The sequence below is a fragment of the Lolium perenne genome, chromosome 6 (genome assembly GCF_019359855.2).
Source record: "Lolium perenne isolate Kyuss_39 chromosome 6, Kyuss_2.0, whole genome shotgun sequence".
Lineage (NCBI taxonomy): Eukaryota > Viridiplantae > Streptophyta > Magnoliopsida > Poales > Poaceae > Lolium > Lolium perenne.
In genome coordinates, this window is record NC_067249.2 from 87,216,998 (window position 1) to 87,235,340 (window position 18,343).

Below are 18,343 nucleotides of genomic sequence, written 5' to 3' on the forward strand. Positions count from 1 at the left end.
CAAGCTCCAAGCTCCGCGTACGACCACATGGTGTTGTTGCTATCATGCCTACCAAAGGTATTTAAGACAATTCACCAGTTTTTTTTAAGATGACAATTCACACTTCATAGGCAAACAAACAGCTAGATTTTTAAAATAAAACTTAAAACAACAACTTTATTTGCACAGCACAACAAGCCGCAGTCAGCCACAACCAGCGCAAACAAACAAAGACGCGCAAGAGAATGGATTGAATTTCGCGCAGAAGATATTTTGTATGGATCGAAAATGAAACCATAGCCCAATCGAAAATAACCCATCTAAAGCCCATCTAGCCGAACAGGCCCATGCGGAAAAGCCTCTCAAATCTCGGCCTCTTTCCGGAGCTAGGGTTGCTGCCTTTTAACCCCGCGCCGCCACCCTGCAATCCCCTCTCGACGCCAGAAGCGCACCACCATCTCCATCCCCGCCGCCGTCGCCGAAGCCGAAGAATCTGCCGCCATGGTCGCGCCCCTTCTCTTCCCGCCCTAGCTCTCCTCATCCCCGTCCCTTCTCGTGAGTCTAATGCGGTTATCTTCGTCTGTTGTTGCGTGCGCAGTCGACGGAGAAGAAGCGGGCGAACCCCATGCGGGAGATCAAGGTGCAGAAGCTCGTCCTCAACTGCTCCGTCGGGGAGAGCGGCGACAGGCTCACCCGCGCCTCCAAGGTCTCTTATCACCCCCTCCCGTCACCCTTCTCCCTCTCTCTGTCGCCATGAATGGATCTTCCCACCCGAGCAACCGCATCTCATCTCGCGGTCGGTTCTTGCAGGTGCTTGAGCAGCTCAGCGGGCAGTCGCCGGTGTTCTCCAAGGGTAAGTTTTTCCGCGCCGGGCTCTGCTTTGTTCCGCTGTCTAATGGCGGCAGTGCTGACGTTTTTTGTGTTGTTCAGCGAGGTACACCGTGCGTTCGTTCGGCATCAGGCGTAACGAGAAGATCGCGTGCTACGTGACGGTGCGTGGCGAGAAGGCCATGCAGCTGCTCGAGAGCGGGCTCAAGGTCAAGGAGTACGAGCTGCTCAGGAGGAACTTCAGTGAGACCGGCTGCTTTGGATTCGGTATCCAGGAGCACATCGACCTTGGCATGAAGTAAGGCCATCTTCCTAGGCTCTCAACATATCAATCTTATCTGCATTGTTATGGCAATGATACATCTGTAGTTCCATTTTCTTTAATTGGTTAGGAATTTAAGATGCCTTGTGGTATTATTCGTTCTGATTCTCTGTTGTTATTCTGTTATGAGTTCCATTTTCATCATATCAGCTAGGATTGGGCCTCTACGACTTGTTCTAGTATAAAACTGAATGAATGATCTTCTGTGTGATTTTCCTAAGTTGTAGATGCCATGTTTGTGTTATGTTAGCAAATCTTCAGCTTCATTTTCTACTTTTCTTGGTCTTCTAGTCACTCACTCGATATCTAGGACTTGCTTTTATACATGATGGTTATGTACTTCTAACTAAAGATGGCACATGATTGCCATTGTTAACGGGAATGTCCATTTAAAGTTACAGCGGGTCAAGAAACCACTGAACATCAGCCCCTAACTGTAGTATACATTCTTATATCAATTACTCGAGAAATGATTATTGCCGAATGTAATGCTTGTTTTGCAATTGCTTACTTCTGCAGTTTTTTTTTATGTATTAAACAGTCCAGTATTCACTTTTAGTATTTCTCATGATACATTTTGATAGAAATTTTCTGTTTGAAACATCCATTTTCAGCTATTATTGTTCAGAAGTTTCGTAGTAATATATTTTCCTCGTTTGTTGATCGATTGCGAATGTTTAATTAGCTCTTTAAACACTGATACGAGCTCATTTGAATACCATACTCATGCTCTGCGTGACCGATGGTGGTGAGAACTTTCTCTGCCAGTTTCGTACTAGCTATATGCCTGCGGAATTTTATGGTTTCAGCAGATGCACTTATTCTTCATTGTTGTGTGCTTTTGAACTGATGCTTTCAGCGCAACCTTATTGATGAACCTCTATCACGTTCTGCAGGTACGATCCCTCAACAGGTATCTACGGAATGGACTTCTATGTCGTGCTCGAGCGTGCTGGCTACCGCGTGTCCCGCCGCCGCAGGTGCAAGGCTCGCATCGGGATCCACCAGAGGGTGACCAAGGAGGATGCAATGAGGTGGTTCCAGGCCAAGTACGAGGGAGTCATCCTCAACAAGTCGCACAATGCTTGAAATCCCATCTCTATCTGTTGCAGCTTTTAGAACCTTTATCCTCTTGTCGCAAACAGAAGTTCACCTTGCAAATTGACGATGAATTCTCTAGCCAGATGTTTTAGCTATTACCTGGAAGCTAAAGGCCGACTTTCATTCCTTTCTGGTAGCCTATTTGATTGGCTATGGTCGTGATTTTTGTCCCTGTTCTTTTTGCGTCAGTTCGTTATTTTGTTCGTGCCATTCTGGATTCCTGTCCTTGTTGAATTTTATTGCTACGCCAGTGTTGGTTTGATTAAACCTCGGAGGTGGTTCATGAACACATTGGATAGTGTTCGTCGGTTCAAGAATACTCCGTGGAAACATTGTTGGGAAGTTTTTCATTTATCTTGAAAAGTATGTTATGCTTTTTTACAATTAATACCATATATTTAAAGTAGCAAATAGTACTCCTTCTGTGCTGATATATTGTTCGTATTAGGTTCTTTTGAAGTCAAACAGTGTAAACTTTGACCATTAATCAAAAACTATATATTAATATGGTATATATTTGATATTGTAGATCTATATTCAAATTTCCCATTAAATATTGTCAAAGTTTGCTACTCCCTCCGTCCCAGTTCGCAAGGTAAAGTTTTTAAATATGTTGGCGCAAGGTGAATTCTTATTGGCTCTAAATTTGCATGTTCTCCAACCGTTTCACACACAACATGCAAAAACTAAAACCTTTCACATGCATGAAGCACTAGTGCGTGGTGGTTTCACATGCATGGAGTACTAGTGCAGTGCGTGGTGGAGATGAAAAGCAAAAATGAATGAGTAGTTTACTCCCACATTAAATGCAAAATGCGCCTAGGAGGTGAGAGATTTTGGGACAAATATTTTTTAGGAATTTGCCTTGCGAACTGGGACGGAGGGAGTAAAATTGTTTTAAAATTAAAAATCCAACAAACAATAAAACAATTAAATAAATATAATTAGTGGGACTAGATCAAGGTGCCGCGATACATTTGATAATAATCCTTTGACCTTCCACATATGCTTAACGAGATTATTTTGAAGTTGGTCGTGTCAACCTCCGTAAGAGGGCCCTGACACTCGTAGGGACTAACATGTCTTCTTACTTGATTCTTGCGGTCATCCTCGTGGTCGTGAGATCAGCTTAGAGTAGGGTACCGAATAATAGCAAATTAAGTTTGAAGCACACCAAATGCCGCTCGACATCCTTCCCGCAAGCCTCCCATCACGAAGCAAAGTGGCAATTCTTCTAACCTGATGGAGTCAGGATTGTTGTGACAAAAGTCATCCATTTTGGATATATACCATCGACTAGATAATAGACTTTGGTATATTGGTAATAGACTTTGGTATATTGGTAGCCATTGATCTCATAGTTGCATTGTAGAGGATGAGACCGCTGCAACACGTTGATGCCACTGTGTGATCCCGTCGTGCCAAAGAAAGAATGTCAAATCCACAAGTCATAATCTGGCACAGATTCAAGCACCACACTGTAATATCCATGACGCCCTTTGTATATATACCTTGCCAAGCAAACAGACAGTTTCTCCATGACCAGTGCATGCAATCGATACTTCCAAGCATCCCAGGGAATCCTCTCATAGCATTTTGTGTCATGATCCTTGCAGTCTCTTCTTCAGTTGACCCTCTCAAGTAGTATTTGTCAAACTTTCCCACCACAGCTCGGCAAAACTTACATGCACTTAATGGCAGTAGACTCACTCATGCGGATGTATTCGTCCTCTGTATCGGCAGGTGCTCCGTATGCAAGCATCCTCATGGCGGCGGTGTACTTCTGAATCGATGAGAACCCGATAATGCCAACATCGTCATGCTTCAGCTTGAAGTAGGGGTCGAACTCTCGAACGTTGTGGAGCATATTCACGAACAAACACTTGCTCATCCTATACCGGCGCCGAAAATTGTCGGCATGTGTTGCTTCATTTGCGAAGTAATCGGTGTGCAACATGGTATGCCCCTTCATCCTCTGCCAGGGCTTCGACTTCTTTCTTCCCGCCTGTGAACCTCCGTGGCGCCGCCTCTTCCGCTTCTCCGTCTCGGCATCAAGCATGTTCTGGAGGGACGCTGTGATCGACAAATGACCCCGAATGTCGTTGTCGAAGACTTGCTCTTCCTCCAATAGTCGGACAATCATCTCGTCGTCGCTATCCATGTCTGAAACAAAACAAATGGTTAAAATTCAGCCACGGCAGAGGAGGCAACGAATAACGACCTATCACGCCTACCAAAGAAGGCGTCGAACACCTTCAGTGCGTGGAGGTGGGGCGGTTTTGCCGGCGCGTTCTGGGACGCGTTGGCGAAGCGGCGGCGGTGAAAATGAGGGCGAGGGAGCCAACCACCACGACAGTGCCCGACTCAGAAGAGATTTGTCGTCGAGACGGCTGGCAAATCGAGCGGCGACGGAAGGGTGGGAGACGCGGGAGGGGAGGTGTGACGAGAAATAAAAGGCAGAACCAACCGTTCTCAATGTGGTCGTCGATGGGTGGGAGCTCGCCTCGCTTCTCGCTCTGTCCGGTGTGCCCGGACCATTCCCTATTGACCGGGGATTGGCTCGGGGTGCCGGACACCGTATTGAACTGCGTCCGATGGAAGGGCTTTTGAGACACGCGACTGTGAACGAAAAATGTCCGACGCGCCCAAAAACCTTTGGAGGACGTTTTGGGAATGCGGCTAAGGGCATCTCCAGCGGCGCGACGCATTTCGGACGCCCAAAAGTGGTCGCGAGCGTCCGTTTGCGTCGCCCCACAGACATATTTTGTCCGCTCGTCCGTTTGCGTCTGGGTGTGCTCCCACCGGGGCGACCCATTTTTTTGAATTGCAACATAGTACAAATATTGAAAGTAGTACATAAAAATGCATAAAAACTATACAAAGTAGATCTATAGGCCTAGACTACTTGCTTCCTGACGGGCCGGCACCGTTGTTGCGTCGCTCCGTCGCCTGCTTCTCCGCCGCTTCCCGCGCGGCCGCTATGGCTTGGTGCGCCGCCGCGTCCTCTTGCAGGCACTGCTCCAGCCTCGCGTTGGCGGCCTCGTCCTTGAGCGTCTCGAAAGACTCGACGAGGGCCCGCTGCTCCGCCGCCTTCTCCTCCGGCGTCGGTGCATCAGGGTCATCGGAGGACCAAGATATCTCCGAGTCGGAGTCCTCGGCTGCAGCGGCGGCCGCCAGCCTGCGCTGTTCCAGCTCGGCGTCCAACGCCGCGTGGCCCGCCAGCTCCTCCTCTGCTTCCTGCGTCGCGAGTGCCAGGGCCGCGGCGTCCCTGACCGGGTGGAGGAGATCGGTGCTATCTTCGGAGTCGAAGTCCTCGGAGGAGCTCGACGCCGGAGGAGGTGAAGTGGGAGGTGAAGGTGGAGGTGGAGGCGCGGCAGCCTGGCCGCGTCCGGCGCTGCTCATGGTGGATCTGCTTGAGAGGAAGCGGCGCTACGGCAGCGGCGGCTAGGGTTTGTGGGGAGGAAATGAGATGCTCGCGCCCCTGTATATATAGGTCGGAGGAAGGGCGACGGCCGCGCCACACGTGGCATCGCCATTACTACGTGCGCAGAGGTAGGCGACGGCCGCGCGCCACGCGAGACATCGCCATTAACGCGGCCGCAGACTGCCGAAGCGACGCCTCGGTGCCAGTACTGGCGGAGAAGACGCATCGACGCTGCGCACGCTCGCGGAAGCCGAGCACGCCATTAACGCGGCCCTGCAAAGGCTGGAGCGCGCCCCCCGGAAGTAATGTCGCGGAAGACGAAGCAGTTGTGCCGCTGCCAGGCGGGCCCGTGCGAGGACCGAGTGGACATTTTCCGCGACCGCCGAGCGTCCGCCGATACGCAAACCTGGCGCATATTTGGGTCAGGCTTGCGTCTCCGCGGACGGCCCGATCACTTTGCGTCGCGCCGCTGGAGGTGGTGCACGACGCATTTTCGGTCAAGGCGGGCGCCGCTAGAGATGCCCTAACCTGCAATAGGAAATGAACGATATTTGTTTAGGATATGTTTGTCTTCGTTGGACTACTTCCTCGTCAACAGTACAGCAAGCGACTCTCCTACCGCAGTCTGCTAGATCTGCTAGATGTATTTAGTTGGCTATATATGATTAGATTCGCTAGTGCTTATACGTTGTTGATTTCGGCAATTGAACACGGCCGGTGACTGCTTAATACTCCATGCGTAGAACATCACCATGCAAGTCTCCATGGATCATCAACCTGGCTGTTGGGGTATATGATTGTGGTACATCGCCAGGCGCATGTGACGTTTACTGCTGTCGATCGAGACTTGAAACCAGTCGATTGAGAAAGAAAGAAAAACAATGTCCCATATCTATCTTGATGTTTTCACCATTAGTAAACCTTTTCCATACTCTAATTTTCAAAGTAGTGACGTGAAAGCGCGCCTCAGGTCAGTTGGAAACATCTCGAATCGAGCTAATCTTCACCGTTTTCTCCACTCCAATCACCAAGACTCCAATCGAGCTTATCTTGATCCTCCTGCTAATCAGTGCATAGCCAGAGCACCAGTTTCAAAAAAATTGCTTGGCCGGAGCACAAGGTGGCCGGCCGCGCGCGGGAGAATCAAAGACGATGCAGCCATGCACACGCCTCTCTCACCTCCTCGTCGCCCTCGTCGTGCTTCTTCTTGTCCCGCCTTCGTCCACGCAGCCGCATGAGCTCCAAGAAGAGGACGAAGGCCTGCGCGAGAGCTTCCTGCTCTGCATCTCCCGCCTGTCGCCGGGCACCGACGACCCGTCCGAGCTCGTCCACTGGCCGGCGGACGCCTCCTACCGACCCCTCCTCGCCTCCACCATCCAGAACCTCCGTTTCGCCTCGCCCCGGACACCGAGGCCGTTGCTGCTCGTCACGCCCAGGAGCGTCCCCGAGGTGCAGGCGTCCGTGGCCTGCTGCAAGGCCCACGGCCTCACGGTCCGCGCCCGCAGCGGCGGCCACGACTACGAGGGCCTTTCCTACCGCGCGCTCCGTCCCAGCGGAGGCCGCCGGTTCGCCGTCGTCGACGTCGCCGCGCTCCGGGCGGTGCGGGTCGACGCGGCGCGCCGTGAAGCGCGCGCTGAGCCTGCGGTCACACTCGGGGAGCTCTACTACGCGGTGGCAAAAGGGAGCGACGGGGCGCTCGGCTTCCCCGCCGGTATCTGTCCCACGGTCTGCGTCGGTGGGCACCTCAGCGGGGGAGGGTTTGGCCCGATGATGCGCCGGCACGGCCTCGCCGCCGACAACATCGTGGACGCCGAGGTGGTGGACGCGGAGGGGAGGCTGCTGGACCGGGAGGCCATGGGGGAGGACCTCTTCTGGGCGATCAGGGGCGGCGGCGGCGGCAGCTTCGGCATCGTGGTTTCTTGGACCGTGAGGCTGGTCCCCGTCCCGAGCGTCGTTTCCGCCTTCACCGTCCGCCGGCTAGTTCGGCGAGGAGGCGAGGACGAAGAGGCTGTGCTCCGTCTTCTGACCAGATGGCAGCTCGTGGCACACGCCCTCCCGGACGTTCTCTTCGTCAAGGCGGCCATGGAGCCCAAGGTCGACGACGACGGCGAGAGGCGGCCGTTGGTGGTGTTCAAGTCACTCTTTCTCGGAAATTGCAGCGGCATGATCTCACAATTGAACAACCATCTGCCTGAGCTAGGAATCAAGCCGAGCGACTGCAGAGAGATGAACTGGATTCAGTCCATGCTCTACTTCTACGGCTACACCAACGGCCAACCTGCAGAAGTGTTTCTTGACAGAACGCTCCAACCCAAAGAGTACTACAAGGTCAAGCTGGACTACCTGACATCGCCGATTCCGACGGCCGGTCTAGCCGTACTGCTCGACAAGATCGTCGACGACAAGGGCGGCTCGATCGACATCGACCCACAGGGCGGGAGGATGAGCGAGATACAGGAGTCCGACACGCCGTACGCGCACCGGCGAGGGTACCTCTACAACGTCCAGTACTTCGTCAAGTGGGGAGGTGACAAGAACGTGTCTTCTCAGGAGGAGCATTTGGGTTGGGTCAGGGGTGTGCATCAGCTCATGGCGCCCTACGTGAGCAAGAGGCCTAGAGCTGCATACATCAACTTCAGGGACCTGGACTTGGGGCAGAACGTTGAGGGCAACACGACCTATGAGGACGCCAGGGTGTGGGGAGAGAAGTACTTCAGGGGGAACTTCAGGAGGCTGGCAATGGTGAAGGGTGAGGTGGATCCTGAGCAGGTGTTTTGGAGTGAGCAGAGCATCCCTCCCCTTGTTGTGGCAAAAAGGAAGAGGCCCAGGCAGGTTGGATTGGTTTCAGAGATTTGACACTTCAGACGTTCAGATGCTGGTTTGGGTCCCTTGCCCGTCTGTGTACGCGTGTTGTTTTTTCGATAAAAAGAATATTAGTATTACGAAAATACCAATTACACTTAGTCTCTACCTCAATGAGATGTACTCCCTCCGTTCTAAAATGTAAGACGTTTTGGACTTTTTCCGACCAGGTGAAAAACGTGTAAATTTACAATTGTACCCTCCTCAATCTGGATCGCCTTCCCCGCATCATCGTCTTCCATGGCGTTCCGTTCCCAGCGACTCCTCCGCCCCCAGCCAGCACCTCCGCCCCCTGCAGTACCTCCAGCTCCGTCCAGCACCTCCGCCCTGTGCAGCACCTCCGGCCCCGTCCAGCACCTCCGCCCCTAGGCAGCACCTCCGGCTCCGTCCAGCACCTCCGCCCTGTGCAGCACCTCCGCCCCCAGCCAGCACCTCCGGCCCTGTCCAGCACCTCCGCCCCAGCTACTCCGGCACGACAGCTACTCCGGCAAGGCACCTACTCTGGCAAGGCAGCTACTCCCAGGCAAGGCACCTGTGATAAAAGACAGATAGGATGAAGTTTTTCTTCAATGACATAGTATCACTGACAAAAAGGACACAAGTTCACTTAGGAACATGAGCAAATTATGAAAACAAATGTAACCACAGCGAACACTCAAGAGGAAGTCAGATTTCTATTCCTAGCAACAGTGACGTAAAATGCAGTAAGCCTATTCTTGACAGCAATTTCTATGCTACATGCAGGATCAGCATTGGTCACTAGCACCTGCAACATTTAGATGAATACCAGCAATTTATTTGCTTGATGAAAACTACAAATTGAGCAGGCGAATCCATAGTGGTTGGTAGCGCTGTCAGCTAGTTTCCTCAACTCACCGCTGGTGATTGAGTAAATAATAACATGAGTCCAAACTGTACCAACGGCTGCTAAGAAGAAACACGGCCTCAAACATACTGGGAGTAAATAACATGAGTAGAAGATTGCAATAATATAGGTTTCTTCTCGAATTCTGGCTAGAAACAGGAAGATCTCAGGAAACAACCCAGATTTTCACCATCGCCAGTCGAGGCACAGGGTTCAGTTCCAGACTCAAATACACAAGGAATGTACCTAGAAGAATGCTTTTAGGCAGCATCTACAACACCAATCCTGCTTGATCCAAGACCACCACCCAATCTCCTAGAATGCCAATTTGGAACAGTTCTACCACGCTCTACACCAACAAGCACCCTCTTGTAAGCACCTGTGACAACAAAGACATGGCATAAAATGGTCAGACATCAATAACGCGAAACAAATTACTCCAAGTGATTTGATGTCGTTCTTAGAGTGGTCACGTTTTCCCATTCTTCTATCCGCGGTCGCTGCCCACCACCTATGTTCGACCTGTGCCATTTCCTTCCCCCATCTCCCATCTCTTCTGGCCTCCATCGCGGCCTGCCCCAGCTTCGTTCCTGAGCCCCATCTCCCATCTCTTCTAACCTTAATCTTCACGTCAATCAAATTACTGGGCCAGCCTTTAGGCACACAAAAGTAATGAGTGAATCATACATGTAACAGGACTAATAATATTACAGGAAGGAGTAAATTACTCAACCCTGAATTGTACATCAGTGTAATCATAACTCCTCAGGGCCTAGATAAACAAAAACATTCTAAAAAACATCAAAAACAGAGAAAATATTTATGAGCCAGCAGGAACAAGAAATTATATGTAAAAAATAGGTAGGCTACAGTCCAAGTGTTACCAATGTTTCGAAAAACATGTATGCAGCACTTGCATAATAAGTTAGTGTCAGAGTTTTCATCTGAAAAATAATACTCCTAGTAGACATGCTACCTAAACCTGTGGTGCCACTACCCGCACCAGATGATTGTAACCACTCAAAATACAAGTAGTGTAGATGGTCAAAATGCTTTCAAAATGCAGGCCATTTGTTCTCTGAATGATAGCTTGTCAACCTGACAGATGAAATTCAAGAAGACAACATGTTATACAGTAGTTCTATTTTCAGACATGGATACACTTTCTAACAGCTATTCCTTGTAAACTTGGCGTTCTAGGAGCCTTATTCAGGATAAACTTTTTGGACTAATTTACCACCAAATTAACACATCGCAAGAGGAGCTACAAGAACTTTTTGAAGCGCTCGTGAAATTTCAGAACCTGAGTATAGATTTGCAATTGCAGCTAACTGTCACAAGAACTGTACACAAACTCTACTCTAATAGTCCATGGGAACTGGGAAGGGAACAGAGAGCGAGAGTAAGGGGAAGCGAGAGCACGTACAGCTGCACGATCTTGGAGTGGCCGCGGGACAGGATGCTGTATCGGACGGAGAGGCGGGTGTCGGCGGCGACGATGCAGTAATCGGCCCCCGCGGCCCCGCGACGGCCACGCAAGTGCCGCTGTTGTTCTCGTACAAATCAAACCTCGCTATGGCCTCTCAGAGAGGAATCGCGGGCACCTCGGCGCTCGACGCGGCGATTGCTCTCAGAGAGCGGCCATCGCGCAGAGACGAAGGTCAGCGGCCACGGAGCGGTCGCCCTCCTCCACGAGGAGGGCGCCGTCTTCCTGCCACTCCGGCGCCACTTACAAATCCGCTGCTCCCTATTCTCTCCGTATTTGAGCAGATCGAGGGCCAGCGCACGCAGGTGTAGCGGCACCACATGCAGATCGAGCGCCGGAGCATAAAAATGCGACATTTGATCTCGAAGACGTGTCTACCGGGGTGACACGAAGAAGGGGATACTCGTGGGGAGGACGGTGGTGGTGGGGAGCGAGAGGAAGGGAGGGGCGGCGCCATGGAGGGGCAGCGACGCGGGCGGAGAAATGCGGTGCGCCATGGAAGCAAGCTAGGAACCAAGCGAGCGAGCAGGGCGGTGGAGCGACACGGCACGCGGGGGTAAAAGGGGAAACTCGGAAAAAATTTGTGCGTGACGAATTTTGAACGTGACATCCCTAAACGTCTTACATTTCAGAACGGAGGGAGTACGAAAATATGAAGATGCACACAATAAAAAAAAATAACAAAGACCCGCCGCGGTGATGGAACACTCGCAATAATAGCACTCTAACAACCACATAAGACAACACCTAGACTACAAATTTACCCCCTAAAAGCCATGCTTTCAAGAAGAAAACAACCCACAAGTCTGTGAAACAACGTAGTTGGGGGAACTTGCTCAATCCTCTAGGGGTACAAAGTACATGTACAAGGATAATACAAGTATAGCTATACAAAGTCTAACACCCCCTCAATCTCAACTTACTCCTGATGTAGCAAGAAGGTTGAGATTGCGCCTACAGACCTCAAACATTGGCAAAGGTAGAGGCTTGGTGAAGATGTCCGCAAGTTGATCTTTTGAAGAGATAAACTTGATTTGTAGTAGCTTCTGTGAAACACGTTCCCTCACAAAATGGAAGTCAATCTCTATGTGCTTGGTCCGTGCATGAAACACCGGATTAGACGAAAGAAACATGGCACCGATGTTGTCACACCAAAGGACCGGTGTACGAGGTTGAGAAATACCCAACTCCCGAAGAAGGGACTCAACCCATATAAGCTCAGCGGTAGCATCGGCAACGGCTTTATATTCAGCTTCAGTACTGCTGCGAGAGACGGTGGCTTGTTTACGTGCTCTCCAGGCGATCAAATTAGGACCTAGGAACACAACATAACCCCCGTAGAGCGTCTGTCATCTGGACATCCAACCCAATCAGCATCAGAGAACGCAGACAGAACATCTGATGAACTGGCCCGGAGATGAAGACCAAATGAGGCCGTGTGACTCACATAACGCAATATGCGTTTAACAGCAGACCAATGTACGTCAGTAGGAGCATGTAAATACTGGCACACCCTGTTGACAGCAAATGACAAGTCCGGACGTGTAATCGTCAGATACTGCAAGCCACCAACAATACTGCGGTACTCCGTCGCATCCTCAGGAGATAGGAGAACACCGTCAGTAGCGGAGAACTTGTCAGTAGAGGACATGGGCGTGAGTGACATCTTGCACTTGAGCATACCAGCACGGCGCAAGAGATCAAGAGAGTGCTTCTTCTGAGTGAGAGCTAAGCCAGTAGACTGATGAGCAACCTCAATGCCCAAGAAGAAATGAAGCGGGCCCAAGTCCTTGACAGCAAAATCAGCACCAAGAGCAGAAATGAGAGCAGTAGCAGCTGTTGGTGAAGAGCTGACCAGGATAATATCATCGACGTAGACAAGTAAGTACATAGTCACACGGGGCCGCTGAAACAGAAACAACGAAGTGTCGGCCTTCGAAGGAATGAAGCCATGAGTATGAAGAGCAGAGGCCAGGCGAGCATACCATGCACGTGGCGCTTGCTTCAAGCCATATAGAGCCTTAGTCAGCCGACATAGATGATGGGGCTGAGCAGGACTAACAAAGCCAGGGGCTGCCGCATATAGACCTCTTCCTCAAGGAGACCATGAAGGAATAAATTATGAACGTCAACCTGTCGCAGACACCAACCTCGTGAAACCGCCAAGGACAGAAGGAGCCGAATGGTAGTAGGCTTGACAACATGACTGAATGTGTCCTCATAGTCAAGACCATGTCCCTGTTTGAATCCCTTAGCAACAAGCCGAGCTTTGTAGCGCTCGATAGAACCATCAGCATGCTTCTTCACCTTGAATACCCACTTGGAATCAATGATGTTGACACGTGATGGTGGAGGAACAAGTGTCCAGGTCTCATTCTGCAAGAGAGCCTGATACTCCTGCTCCATAGCAGCTCTCCAATGCGGTATAGTCATGGCGACCTGATAACTGCGAGGTTCAGCTGTAGGATCATCCACGGCATGGGCCATGCAAGCAGCCAACCAGGCAACGGTGCCGTCGGTGCGCTCTTTTGGTCGAATGATGCCGCTGCGACTACGCGTATGAGGGCGCGAAGCAGCGGGAACAAGCGGAGGCGGGGCAGCCGGTGCTGTCGCTGGTGGTGCAGGTGACGATGAGGCAGGCGCGGCTGACCTAGGCGCAGTGGGCGGCGGCGAAGTGTGCGGCCCAGGTGTTGCAGACCTGGGCGATGCAGGAAGCGTCGACGCCCGTGGCGACAGCGAAGGCGAGGAGGGCCCAGGCCCAGGCGAGCACGGTCCAGGCGATGAAGAGGCCGGGGGAGACCGAGGCGGTGAGCAGCCGGAGCTGACCAGCGGCGTCACGGGCCGGGCCATGTGCGCAGGCGACGTGGGCGTTGGGGGCGAAGAATCGCCAGGGGGCGATGGCGCCATGACAGGCACGGAGCCCGGGGCATGCACATGCATGGGCGGATCGACGTGAGGCACCGGTGGAGTGGTGCAATTCGGGAGCAGCTCTAGGCGAGCTCCACGACCAATACTTGCACCATGATTAGGCAACAAAACAGGCGCATATGCAACATCTTTAAATTGGCCAGGCAGAATAGAGGATGAATGCATGACTGTATCATTGGTAGATGGTTGTGGCAGAGAAGAAAATTGGAAGACGTTCTCATCGAAAACAACATCATGTGATATGTAGACACGGTTTGTTGGACATGGAGGCACTTGTAGCCTTTGTGAAGAGAACTATACCCAAGGAACACACACTTCTTAGACCGAAACTCAAGTTTGCGACTATTGTTACGACGAAGATGGGGCCAACAAGCACACCCAAAAACCTTGAGAAAAGTATAGTCAGGAATTTCATGCAAGAGAAGCTCAATAGGAGTTTTCATGTGAAGCACTCGTGTAGGTAAACGGTTCATAAGAAAGCATGCAGTAGCAAATGTATCACTCCAAAACCGAAAAGGTACAGAGGCATGAGCAAGAAGAGTAAGTCCAGTCTCAACAATATGACGGTGTTTGCGCTCAACAGCACCGTTCTGCTGATGTGTATGTGGGCATGATAAACGATGAGATACTCCAAGCTTGTTAAAGAATGTGTTGAGGTTGCGATATTCGCCCCCCCCAATCAGACTGAACATGAATGATCTTATGCTGGAGAAGACGTTTAACATGCTTTTGAAACTGAACAAATATATCAAACACATCAGATTTACGCTTAATGAGATAAAGCCAAGTAAATCGACTATAGGCATCAATGAAACTCACATAATAGTTGTGACCACTAACAGAGGTTTGGGGAGGACCCCATACATCTGAAAACACAATCTCAAGAGGACTCTTTACTTCTCTAGTAGATGAAACAAACGGGAGCTGATGACTCTTGCCTTCTTGCTGACAGGCATCACACACACCTATCTCTTTATTGCTAGACTAATGGCAGCTCATGACGGTGGAGAACATGACGTACTATGGGAGTGGCAGGATGACCAAGGCGAGAGTGCCACTGTGATGACGACACACGAATCCCGCTGAAGACACGAGAGAGTGTCGGATCCTCCAGGCGGTACAGACCTTGGCTCAGGCGACCACTAAGCAGAACGTCCCGGGTGGCTCGGTCCTTAACAAGAAGATCAAACGGGTGAAATTCACATAGGACATTATTATCAAGAGTGAGTTCGGAACAGATAACAAATTACGAGTGACCGATGGAACCCGTAGAACATTACGAAGATGAAGTTGCCTACTAGGATGACTAGTTAAAAGAGATGCTTGGCCAATATGAGAGATGGGCATACCTGCACCATTGGCGGTGTGAACCTTATCGTGCCCATAGTAGGGCTGGTGGGGTGGTGAGCTTGTGAAGCTCACTCGTCAGGTGATCCGTGGCGCCAGTATCCATGTACCATGCAGGATCAATGGGGTAGGACGGTGTAGACCCCTGAACAGTGTCCTTGCCCTTAGCCGCGGCGAAGGCAGCGGGGGCGGCAGGAGGAGGGCCAAAGTCAGCGAGATGGGCTTGGCGTTCATTGCCCTGGCCGTTTTTGCCGATGCCCAGAAAACTACGCTGAAAGCGGCGATGGCACTTCAAGGCGAGGTGCCCCGGACGTCCGCACAGCTGACAGACGCGGGTGTCGCCGGCACGCCCGCCACCCGTGGTCGGTGAAGGAGGTGGAGCGGGTTTGGCCGCCGGCTGTGGCGCCGAACCAGCGCCTGGTGGCACAGGTGGGCGCTGGCCACGATTGGCCCAATGCGCCGCGGACTGGTCAGTGATGACACCAGTGGCGCGACGAGCCTCGACGCGCCGCTCCGTGAACATGAGGCGCGAGTAGAGCTCGTGGGGAGGCATTGGCGTCGTGGAGCCATTGACAGCCGCAGCCAGGTTGTCGTAGTCGGAGTCAAAGCCCTGTAGGATGAAGCCGGCGAACTCCTCATCGTGGAGCGGCTGACCAAACGAGGCAGGCGTGTCCGCCACCACCTTGATCTTGTTGAAGTAGGTGGAGGCAGAGGAGTCGAGCTTCTTGATGTCGCCAAGTTGTCGACGGAGGGCCATGGTGCGAGAGGTGGAGACGTTGGCGAACGCATGCTCCACAGTAGTCCAGGCATCCATGGAGGTGGCAGCGAAGAGGACGAGGCCAGCAACACCCTCACCTAGGGAGCCTTGGATGGCGGAGAGGATCGCCTGGTCCTGCTGCACCCACACACGGTGCTCCGGGTTGATGACCGGGCCTTGCATGGTCATGATCACCTGGGGAGGACAGGGAAGAGAACCATCAACATACCCAAGAAGCTCATGGCTGCGAAGCAACGGCAACACCTTGGCACGCCAGAACAGATAATTGTCCGGGGTGAGCCGGATGGTGATCTGGTTGGTGAAGTGGAACGGTGCCGCTGCCACCGCTACCAACCCCGGGGCAGCCGCAACATAGGCAGGGGTCGCAGGCAGGGTAGCAGCGGTTGGGGCCGGCGCTAAGGGCGCGGGCTTGGGTGGGGGAGGCTGCATCCCGGGCAGGGCCGAGGCAGCGGCACCCCCCGAGGCCGTCGGCACAACGGAGAGGGTGGTGGAGGCAGCGGTAGGGGCCCCCATGTCCAGCGACGAGAGGGCAGGGGCGGTTGAACCCGTCGTTGGGGCGTCGAGGGACGCAGTCGTGGCCACGGGTAGCGCGGCGAGGAGCGTGGCCGTGGCGGTGCTCGGCGGTGGAGGAGGCGCCGAGTACATGGAGCCGACGGCGGTGGTGCCGAAGAACTGCGGCATCTAAGGAGCAAGCGGAGATGGTGGCGCGTTGAGGAGGGCAGCAAGCGACGCGGGAAGGAGCCCGGAGCTGGCGGTGCCCGAGGCGGAAGCGGTCATGGTGGAGGAGGCGGCGGCGCAGCGCTAGGGTTAGGGGTGGCGGCGCGGCTAGGGTTAGGGTGGGGCGGATCGAAAAGTTAGGCTGATACCATGTGAAACAACGTAGTTGGGGGAACTTGCTCAACCCTCTAGGGGTGGCATGTCTCATATATTTATAGGGGTACAAAGTACATGTACAAGAATAATACAAGTATAGCTATACAAAATCTAACAAAGTCTTATCTTCGTCTTATCGAAAATCTTGACTTTTCATCACTGAGAAAGTCCGATTTAATTTCAGTAAAGCTATTGTCAAGTACAAATAATGAAGACATACCTTGAGTTTTGACCGTGAAAACCACAACTCGGTACTTGATAAACACCACCAAACAATGCAATCTACGTTGCCATCCGCTCTTGCCAAACCTACTACTGCAAGTCAACAATTTGTGTTGCATGTCTTTATCGCAATCAACACACTTCTCCGCCATAACTTCAAAACCTCAAACCATATCCACCATGTATGTGTGTTGTATATACAGTTTGACATTGCATTTCGCAAAATTCCCACTTGGATGGTCTTTTACAGTGTTATTTATGTTTTCCATCTTTGTCACCTATATGCCTCGTGGTCGGAGTGGGCGTTCGGTCATGATCGAAAATTCGGTCTTTGTATTTCGGTCTATTTTGAATTCGGTGCTCTAGAAATAAAGACCGAAAATTACTTGTCAGTTTTACTACCCGACAAATTCGGGTACCCGATAATTCGGGTTCGGTTCGGTCATGACCGAACTTTGTGATAGTTGTTGTCAACACAAAACTTGGAGAGTATTTGGTGAAAGTTCTGGGGCAACAGTTCCGTAGTAACTTTTTTTTCAATGCATGTATTCGTATCAGTTTGCAAGAACAAATATTAATAGTGGCATAATATAGCAGTTTGATCAACATTCATATTATCCGGTTCATACTTCATAGGTCACATATTTACGAATTTTCAGCCAACAACAAAAGAATACAACCATACACGTCAATAGTCACAAGCTCATAGTCACAGACTAATACATGACAATATAAAGTATATTTTGGACAACAAAAGGTTAAGGCCAAACCTGTCCAATCAAGAATTGGGCCTCTCAAACATAAAATTCGGTCAGTTCGGTCTATTCGGTTATCACGAACAAAGTGACCGAATTGACCGGACTAAATTCGGTCTAAAAAATTTGCTATCCATTTTTTGATTGGTCTTTTCGGTTTCGGTCTTTTCAGGTTCGGTCTCGGTCTTTTTGGGTTCGGTGTTCGGTCATCGGTTTTTATGCCCACCCCTACCTCGTGGAGCAGGATCACAACAACGGATACTGCTCATAGTAACCTTTATTGACTGGAAACTCCAAATAAATGCCAATATATGACCATTTGTTTAAAAAATTGAAATATAATAATCCAGATATTTTTAAAAAGGTTAATTAGACATATGCCACTACGATTATTACATATTCGAGAAATACCACTATTCTTATCTTTCGAAAAAATGTTACTACAATGGCATATTTCGAAAGATGAAAATTTTGGTGGCATTTCTCAAATACGAAATAATTGCGGTACCATATATTTAATTAACCCGTAAAAAAAACAACTTCGCTATCTTCTCATTTTGGTGAGGGTCTGTT

The 18,343-nt window shown here is 51.1% G+C and overlaps 2 protein-coding genes across 2 annotated transcripts; both read left to right on the forward strand.

Moving 5' to 3' along the window:
• Positions 1 to 345: 345 nt before the first annotated feature.
• Positions 346 to 2,357, forward strand: LOC127321072 (large ribosomal subunit protein uL5). The gene is made up of 5 exons (XM_051350114.2): positions 346 to 483; positions 578 to 685; positions 790 to 832; positions 910 to 1,105; positions 2,026 to 2,357. Exons 1-5 carry the CDS (start codon positions 481 to 483, stop codon positions 2,216 to 2,218), a joined length of 543 nt encoding a protein of 180 aa, XP_051206074.1. The 5' UTR covers positions 346 to 480; the 3' UTR covers positions 2,219 to 2,357.
• Positions 2,358 to 6,638: 4,281 nt separating this feature from the next.
• LOC127321068 (tetrahydroberberine oxidase-like) lies at positions 6,639 to 8,744 on the forward strand. Its single transcript, XM_051350110.1, has one exon. It carries the CDS (start codon positions 6,807 to 6,809, stop codon positions 8,508 to 8,510), a length of 1,704 nt encoding a protein of 567 aa, XP_051206070.1. The 5' UTR covers positions 6,639 to 6,806; the 3' UTR covers positions 8,511 to 8,744.
• The last annotated feature ends 9,599 nt before the right edge of the window (positions 8,745 to 18,343 follow it).